The following is a 10,176-nucleotide window of genomic DNA, read 5'->3' as shown; positions in this document are numbered from 1 at the left end:
CTTCTGGCTGTTTAGGTTTTGTGTATGAGAAGACACGCTCAGAGCTGACTGCACATTGGCTGACATGACTGTCGTATTGAGGCATGGACAAAGTTATGATAAACACTGTGAGTAAGAGGGAAATATAGTATAATATTTGATACATTCAGGTATTATAAAAGAAGGTGAAACCAGGTACTTCTGACAAGACATATCCCCGTAATAGTATAAGCCATTGTCATCAAATATGCAGATCAGATTACAGATGTATTCCTCCAGGAAAAGCATAATTAAGAATTTACCTGTTTGCTACGGTAGCGCGGGTACGACACGGTGAACAATCTTGCCTGAGCAGGTGGGCACCTATAATGAAGGGTCCGCGTATGTCTGAATACCTGTGTTCGCTAACTTTATGGGTATATGCACAATAAAGTAGATGGTACTTGTTGAGAGCTGGGAACAAGTCAGGTCAGATACACACACAGACGCACATTTGTGTCCTCATCAGAGATCATCTACTGAGGCGGTGACGTCAAGAGAAAACTGTCATCAGTAACATGTTGGCCTAACCAGGTAAGTGTTGCACGCACAGGTAGATCTAGCCGTCCCAATTGGGGGCTGTATCCACGCGTGTGTTTATCATCCTACACGGAACAAACTTTCCCAAATGTTTAAGCTATGGCCTCGTTTCTGTTAGGCAGTATAGTCGCATTTCAAAAGGCAATGCACGATTCGAAACGGTTCAGTTACATTGCTGGATCGTGTGGTCGGCCTAGATGCTGGCCCTGGGAATAAGTCTGCCTGTTTGATAACGTGGGATTGAGTAGCCAGGAGAAATCTTCAGGTTAGAACGGATAGGAAAAGCCGATATCTCTGTTACCTGTACACTTAGAGAGTTAATCTGCTTTTTTGACAGGTAGACGTGAGTTTTATAGACTGACCCAGGCTTAAACCTGTCTGCAGTAAAACATGGCAGTTATATAGTGAAGATGTCCATGAGCTCAACAGTGAAAACTACCGGGAAAACAAAATACCACGTCCAAGTTTTTCCCACCTGCTTATGCTTTTTTTTGAGGGTGATCTAGGTCAGAGTTCGCAGCTATATATACGGTGTGAACCAAGGAGAGAGTCTCCAGTTATCAAAACCCGACCGTCATATAGCTACAAAGCCGGAGCACGGAGTGAGTAAGGCGACCGTAAACGATTGGTCTACCGGCGAAAGCAATGGGCCGTCTCTGTCAAGCTTAACGGACTCCTCTTTAATACCTGGGTCGTCCTCGCAGATCAGTCGGACCTGTGACTGGCTAGGGCTGGGACGGAATTGCAGCTACGGACACCTGATTTTCAGACGCGTTAACACTGACAGTGTCACCACTTCTGACTTGTCGATTTCCTCACACGGCAGATGGAGCAGTGGATGGTTAGTTGACCCATACTCACCTGCCTTATACCCAAAGAGTGACCAGAACAGGGTGGGGATGATCCCGGTGGACACTCAATTCTGTACTCTCTCTCATGGACAGAACAGGGGATTTCGTCACCCTAGGGCATGGAGCTAGCGCAAACAAAATCAAGCGGAACGAAGTTGAATGCAGAACACTATAAGAGTGTTATTTAAGTCGAAGCGAGGAGGTAGGAAGACTCATTTGACAGCAGAGAGGACACCATGAAGCTGAAGGTACGCAGCCTACTGGCACTTGTTGTCGGAATCGGCCTTACCTTAGTGATCTTCTCGGGCAAACTTCTTGGTCAGTTACCGTCCTTACTGAACGCTCAGGTGGGGTCGAAATACTTGGTAAAGGAGGGTCTGCTCCGTGCTGACCGGGCATCTAGGGGGTCCGAGGCAGCTCACATACACTTCCCCAGGAAGGACTTAGACAAGAGCAACTATACTAGTGATAATTTTAGTCCAGAAAAGGACAAATTGTTTTTTCGTCCAAAGATAGATGATTATAATGGCAAACCTTACGAAGATATTGCGATGGGACACGACGATAATATGTTCGGTAATGAGAAGCCGACGAAGAAGAAAACTACTGAAACTCCACAAATTATTTATTTTAAGCCAGATATTGGAACTCAGTTAAAACTGAGGGTGCTAGAAGATTCTGTAAGACGAAGCCTGCTCAATGATGACGAGTTTACGGAGTTCGAAGACGATCCATTGTTTGCTTTTACCAAATGGAAAATTCCAAAAAGTCCCAGGTTACCGTTGTACATGGAATACCCAAGGTAAGTAGCCACCACTCTACATATATGGGGCTTTGGGTTTCAAGACCCTTTTTATTCTACCTTATATACGATAGTACCTCGGTAAAGTTTCGCTTCTTAATCCTACAACTGATACATGTGAAGATTGGACTAGCACGCGAATTCGACCTCGAGGCTTGAGTCTAATTGGTAATTATGGGAAAATGTAGCAGTCCATGATTCTCGGGAAATATTGTATAACATTTGTCACAAGTAATTACTCAGTCTATGAACAGGCTTATCTGATAGCTAGGTAAGGGATAGTGGCTTCTGTCCGTATTTCCACAGGCAACCTTGTCATAGGTAATAACTTAATCAATGAGGGAAGGGAGTATTTTTCTTCAAGGTTTTCCTCTGAAGGCTGGAAATAACCTTTTAGCTGGCGTCTTACTCCGTCCCACGGGTTGAAAAGTTTAGAAAACAATGAACCCACACTGAGAAACTGTGTCCGCTTGTCTATTAGCCTAATTACAACGTTAATCACAAAACACCTGGTCAATATAGAATAACCGGTCTGATAAAGTGGAGGAGTTTTTTTTTAACATGTAAAACAGTAGATTTCCCAGTATTGTCTCAGCTTAACTGCATGAAGTATTCAGAAAACATCCCATGCTCTCGCAGATGTGAATGAGTCCGGTCACGAGACAGAGATCTTTCTGTACGCCAACGTGTAGGCCTATATGGCTCTTCATGTGAATCAGGTGTACTTCCATTAACATGCACCAAAAACAAATCGCATTTCATAAATTATTTAAATATTGATTAAATATTATTATATAATTGGTCTTGCATGCAGTGTATTTAAATACTAACAAATCAATTGAAGCGCATGCATATTCTAACCATGCTGATATAGGGCAATTTAAACATGCTAATTCCAAATTAATCCGAAACAAAAGCACCGAGTATTAACTCTTCACATAGAGCATGACCTCTAATTTGCGCCTGTATTCGTTTAAGTTAATGCCCAAGACCTAATATTGTAATCTTGTGTAAATAATACACACTTGCCTAATTCATATTGAAAATGCCCTTGGAAAGATGCTAATATTATCATCGGAAATACCGGTAGATGTTGAATAATAGATTACTGTTTCATTACGACCCTGAATATTCAATAGAGATTGTAATGACTGTATAAAAAAATTTCAGCGGAATATAATTTCAAATTTTTTTTTCTTAAGACTGAAACTGCGTATTTGGCTATTGTTTGAAATCAAACATCCAATACTCTGTGGTCTGTGTTATACAAATCACTTAGAACTGTGTGCATTATACACACATTGCCATTTCTTCACACTTCATAATTATTGAATAAGTGTATATAGGGTGATAACCAGACACGATCGTAATCTTGAACCATAGTACTGAACACCACACTGGCAACAATGCAGCCATATCGTGGCGAGTAATATACATTCATAGTAAACTATACCCTCTAGCTCTTGACCATAAAACACAAGTTTGCGCCTTCGTCAAACATCTGACAAACCAGGGACAACAACAGGTCTGCTCCGACCTTTTTATTTATTCGATTGGTGTTTTACGCTGTACTCAAGAATATTTTACTTACCACGGCGGCCAGGAAGAAAGCGTGCAGAGCCTGGGGAAACCACAGATAGTTTGCAGACCTAGCCACGAACGACTAGATGAAGCCCTTTCTAGACTGATCTTTTGGAAACAGAACTGTATCATTTATCAGATCTATTCAAAACAAAAGGATTATATTACTGTCCCTATTTTTGACACGCCTTGTAGAAGAGTGAAATTATTCAGACGTCTATATGTAGAGTAGAAATGTAGAGCTTCTCTGTCGACGTTCTGATTCGCTTAGCAGGGCTATATATCGTGTACCAGTGAAACCAATCCAACTATATTCATAACAAAAACTTTAAGATAGCTTGGTGTGTACATTGTCATAATTTCTTTTTTACAGTAATTGAAACCGTTCCATATATGTATATTGTCGGTTTTTATGAAGAGATACTGTAGAATATAGGTGTTATTAAATCGAATATTGACAGACAAAACTTTTCTAGTTACTCATCCCCTTCTTTTGTCCAGAATCAGCCATGTGCGGCAAAATTTGCCCGGCATAACTTATAGGCGTACGTGTGTATGAGGAACCATGGGAAAGCTGTGTTTACGTGATTGACACTGTGTCGATGAGTAGCTGTATAAACAGGAAAATTTAGCTTGTCAGCTAGGATACAATTAATTCTGGCCGAAATGTGTTATGGATTCTGGAAAATGCCCTTTTTTCCGATGGAGTTTGTGTGTTGTAAGGTGCATTATATTTCAACATATCTCACCAAAAAAGCAATGTTAATAGGATACACACAAAAATAGAAAATACTGTTTAAAAATCAGTCGATATGACGTGTATCCTTCCTGTGGAGTGAGATCTAAAACGTTTGCATTTAGCATCAATGCTGCCAGTATAGGTATAGGGCCCTATATTCTATACGGGTATAGAACTGCTTGTAATCGAATGTATGCCTTTCACACGAGCATTCATCGAATAAACGAAACAAACAAAACATGCTGATTTGTTACAATGCCATGTTTTGTTATATGTAGTGTACACAGACTGTCGAAACAAAGAATGTCCCTTTATGAATCAGTTCAATGATAAATGCCAGATTGAAAGTTGTCAGAAGTGGACCTTTTCCAACTTGCACATTACTTGCATTTCTACTTTTTGTGAGGACTAGGTGTATGGCATGTGCATGTGTTATCTGACAACAGTTTGATAGGATCCAGTGTTCTGGGCACACAGCTGCTTTACACACGATTAAACACGGCTATATATATATCATACACTATATACACCGTTACTGCCGACTTTGTACACTGAGCAACACGCGACATTGTCATCCTCACGCGCTCGGACATAAGGATGGCAACTTGCGAGCACACGGAGATACCAGAGGAAGCGACTTCCCCCGAAACTCTTACCAGCTCGAACACAGAGTGCTCATATGATGATGTCACACAATTACAGCGCTTGTCGAACGATTTATCTGGCCTGTTGTTTCTAGAAGAAGCCAGGTCGATGAATTCCCGCTGATTTTGTTTGCGGATCTCCAGCTAGCGAAAGAGATGAGCAGGTGCCAAGTCTTTTTAGGTTCTAGCTGTTTACCGAGCCTCACAAACCTTGCATAATGGCAACACTCAAATCCCAGACTTCATGCCCCCTATTCAAAGCTCAGATTAGATGAAGACAAGTCAGTGACAGTGGATAATACATGAGGACTGATGCTTTGACGAGCAAAACTCTTGCGCCTTGTCCTTGAAAGGTTGATGACGTTTGGTCGTCATTAAATATTTAAAGGTCATTGGCATATACCATAAAAAATAAATTCTATACATTTAAATGTACAATTTTTAAATTCAGTTATTTCAGCTGATTTTAATGCCCTTCTATTTTGTTTGATTTTGGATGATCTCAGTGTTGCATCGCAAACCAATTAGTGCATGTTTCTTAGTTCAGACATGTTCTCGCCACGATGTTGCTGCGCTAAGCAATATTCATGCATCCATTTATTCATAAAAAAGTTTTACAATTCCTCACCAATGCGGTCGCTGTGAGTTTAAGTCCAGCTCATGCTGGCTTCCTCTCCGGCTGTATGTGTGAAGGTCTGTCAGCAACCTGCGGATAGTCGTGGATTTCCCCCGGGCTGTGCCCGGTTTCCTCCCACCATAATGCTGTGCGTCGTCGTATAAGTGAAATATTCTTGAGTACGGCGTAAAACACCAATCAGATAAATAAATTAATAAATAAATAATTCATCAGTGTTCACAGGAATATATGCAGCTAAAACTATTCCCACTTTTCTCCGTTTCAATAATACTACCTCTCCCTTTTTTAACGTTTAAATAAAATTTTCTAAAAAATACAGGTTTGTGGAATCTGATCTGTATCAGCGTTGCTGGAGGCTGTTTTAGTTGTACCATATATACATATACCGGATTGTTTATCAGTTTAATAACCCTTTGCCTTGATATAATCATCTAAAACACAATTAATCCCTGGTGTAAGCAGATCACTAATTCGTCGAGCTGCTGAATTATAAATAGAAAAGAAAAAATTAGGGGTACATAAGGAATACCACGAAAGTAATGAACCTGAAATATAACGATCTAAATAAACCTTGATGTTTTTATCTGCTCAGATGTCTGAACAGGGTTTGTACCTGTACCCTGAAGAATTGAATAATTATAAATAGATGTGTTATACTTTGTAACATTTCCATGGTTAATTCCCCGGTTTTCTCCATCCATAACTCTAACCGTTGTCATATACACTGTTGAAACTAAAGTGTTACATTTAACACTGTAAAGATCACGAGGAGAGACTAAAGAGTTATCTGAACACTTTTATAAAGTGTTAATGCTTCAACACTCGTCAAAGTGTTCACATTTCAACTCCATTAAAAGCTGGTCAATCAACATCTGAAACAAACACTTGAAACAAGGTTTAAAAAACTTAACACTTTTAATGGGGCTGGAATATGAAGAATGTTGAATCATTAACTCTTAATCAAACTAGTCAGATATATGTATCTCTTTTAAGTACAGTCACTCCTCGTGATCTTCATCATGTTAAATATAACACTTAAGCTTTAAGGGAGTACTATAGTAAGTTGACGATTCTTGAGCACGGTGTTAAAACCGGTCAATCAATCAACCAATCAATCAATTAAACCACGATAAACTCTTCTATTAAATAATTATGTGTAATTCCTTCTTATCGTAAATTCTGATATGCAGGCCTCTTTTTCATTCCCCTGTAATGAACCCCATCAGTTAACATATTAGTAGTCTTTGTTTACTTTATACTATAGTCTCATTGACTATTACTTTAGTATATGTACCTTTGTAGGGAAAATATGTATGTAGGCGATTATATCATCCCGATGTACATTGTGCGCATAACATTGTAGACTGTATAGAAAACACAGCGAGTTTTCAACACACTCATACAACTTCATAACTTCAGTCTGTGTTTATGTAAATTTATATCGGCAAAATCAGCCGGGCAGAACTACAGTCCATACATTAAATAGCTATATTTGCGTATCGATTCAATTTGGCACAGTGATGTGCTGACATTTCGCCTGGTATATTATGTAAAAACAAGTCTCGATCTGATGATATATTCGAGTTGATGCCATCGTGGACAGGTATATCAGTTTGTGACACATGGGTTCAATTTGCAAGTGTGCGTTTTGAGCCACTTGTTACTCCACCGTACAGAATGGAATGTTGGCTTTCTGTCAAACCTGTACCACAATGCAATGAGCTATCTGCAATATCTGCTTCTCACGCATTGTCACGCGAGATCTGGAATATTGGAGCATTGCTGTACACGGGAATTTGCGAGTCACGTGGTGTGTCTGACCGAGAAAAGCCAGTAAAGTGCACTTTAATGAATAAAACACGATCTTTTCACTGTGACACGAAGGTAAACACTTCTTCTATACCCTGTGTTGTGTACGGAGAGACCAGAAGTCTAGGTTAATGAGAGGAAGCTGAGCAGAGCACCCTGTGGGACACCCAATTTGAGATTTCTCAAGTATTTCATTTCAAATTATAGCAGTGAGTGTCTATATATATATATATATATATATATATATATATATATATATATATATATATATATATATATATATCGGTATATAAGAGTCGGTATTTTATCAGTAGCTATTAAATGGTGGTCAGTAGGTCAAGAAAAGCTGAAAAATCAATCTGAGAATAAGATCACAAAAAAAATCGATAGCTGACACCATCCATGAAATCTGGGTATATGCTCGTGATTATGCTGAGACGATTGGTATATGACTGCGATATCGTTAAGCCGAGTTCAAGGGATGAGACTTGTTGTGTCAAATCGTGGAATCCGACAAGTGGGTGAAAATCGGAATAAGTCTGTAATCGCAAAGAGTTTTGGCGAAGCTCTTAACCGAAAACTGAAGTCTTTAAATGTACGGTGGAATAACAAGATCTCTTTTTGTGAACATCAAGGAATGTTCGAGTATGTTGGTTATAGTGATCCAGTGTAAGTTGTATACTGAACCTGAGATTTCATTCACAGATATATATTACATGGGATAGGACACATTTAAAATATATGAGTAGGATGGTCAAAAGCCCCGCAGCGAAACAGGTTAGTCGTTAATCAACAACAGCTCATTTACGATCAAAGAAATTTGAGTAGAACGCACCATAAGGTAAAACCTCAAACCGGCCAGACCTGTTGTGGACGAATATATTTGTCCCTTCCGTGATGCCGCTTCACTTTAGTTCCTGTTTTGCACCGAATTTATGTCAAGAACTGGCTGCTTCTGTGTTTTTAGGTGACACGCCAATTTGTAGTGGAGCAAATGATGTCATGTGCTTAACCTCTTTTTATAGGAAAATTAATCGATGTTTTCTTTTTTTGACAGTAACTCGTTTATTTAATCTATATACTTCCCTTTTCAACATTCAACGTCTTCTCTAACTCATTCATCATCCTGGAAGCAGTTTTGTTTATGTGTCCATCCGATTTACTTTCCAAGAGTTTACACGCATACATATATGATATCATCTCCATCAACAAAATCGTTAAGCCCCTGAGAGAAAATATGTCGTTTTGACAAAAGAATGACAAAAAGGAAAAGAGGGGAAAAAATGTTTCTCCCAGACATGGCTATTTAGCTTGGTAGGAAAGGACAATGAATATAGCATATCAGGGTGTATGGAAAACCTTAATGGTGCATGTCGAGATACCATATGTCTCCGGGGACCAAGGCCTTAATTCGTAGTGCGATGTCATAGTCACAATTATGAGCTCAAGTAAATGCTGTCCAATTATAAGGACTAAGGAAATGTACGCCAGGGGCATTCTCTTGTCACAGAATGGTGAAAGAAATTCCGAAAATGTTTTATTGCATGCACCAAAATCTGCCAGTAATAACCTTTCTATAACATGATGTTGATCACGTAGGCGAAACGGCTTTATTCATCAGCGTACACCTTCAAAGGTTTATGACAAGAAAGGGTTGGAGTATAGTAACATGACTGTGTTTTTCATATCCCAGGTGAAATTGTTTGAAATCGGACGTTCTTGATGGCTTACAAATCTGCATGATGTGCATTTGCCTTTCTGAGCCACCATTTGATCCCTCGCAGCTGCGCGATGGCATGCATTGCATGAAGTCTTAATAAGGCCACTATAAAGATATAATTGTATATACTGACATGGTGTTTCAAGCTGACACCTTGGGGGTGTGGTAATCAATACCAAACAGTATCTTTTATTATAAACCACCACGTTTATATACCTCTTAACAATCACGATGATACCGGCTCTAATCGTTATATGCTGGCTCGGTGTTAAGCCCATGAGTTGGTTTCAAGAAAACTACTTAGTGTTAAGTAGCCCTTAGCTAAGTGCACTTCATATCTCTACAACATAGGCTGTTATGGTAATTATTATTATTTATTTATTTGATTGGTGTTTTACGCCGTACTCAAGAATATTTCACTTATAGGACGGGAGCCAGCATTATGGTGCCCCAGACGCTTACACCTCTTGTTAGTTCTCGCCCCATTACAGCAAATCTGTGTGAATCGCAGACACTTACACCTCTTGTTACTTCTCGCCTCATTACAGCAAATCCGTGATTATCCCAGACCCTTACACCTCTTGTTAGTTCTCGCCTCATTACAGCAAATCTAGACCCCTAACCGCGTATTGACTATGTGAATATACTTTGTTTTACCTTGATGGGAAAGAAAACAGATGGCGTTAATTAGTGATGCACCGGTACTGGAAGGCCTCTTATTGGTTTATCACGGATAAAAATATAGTATATATTCCAAAATAGAACTGAAAGTGTGTATTTATATGTCGAACATAAGCATGTTTACGACCTTAATTAACTATCAGCATAGGTGTCA

At 39.4% G+C, this 10,176-nt stretch overlaps 1 protein-coding gene across 2 annotated transcripts in view; it reads left to right on the top strand.

The window, feature by feature from the left end:
• Positions 1 to 754: 754 nt before the first annotated feature.
• The window catches only part of LOC135469967 (extracellular serine/threonine protein kinase FAM20C-like), a 33,102-nt gene continuing 23,680 nt past the window's right edge, over positions 755 to 10,176 (top strand). Inside the window, exons 1-2 of one of the 2 annotated variants that reach the window (XM_064748651.1) lie at positions 755 to 1,657; positions 2,049 to 2,211. In XM_064748651.1, the coding sequence (XP_064604721.1) occupies positions 2,198 to 2,211 (14 nt within the window). In that variant the 5' untranslated portion in view covers positions 755 to 1,657; positions 2,049 to 2,197. Of the gene's footprint in view, positions 2,212 to 10,176 lie in introns of both variants that reach the window. The other variant, XM_064748643.1, reaches the window with a different exon arrangement.

Source organism: Liolophura sinensis, chromosome 1, assembly GCF_032854445.1.
Source record: "Liolophura sinensis isolate JHLJ2023 chromosome 1, CUHK_Ljap_v2, whole genome shotgun sequence".
NCBI lineage: Eukaryota > Metazoa > Mollusca > Polyplacophora > Chitonida > Chitonidae > Liolophura > Liolophura sinensis.
The sequence above is the reverse complement of the archived record's forward strand: the minus strand, read 5'-3'. Positions and strand labels throughout refer to the sequence as shown.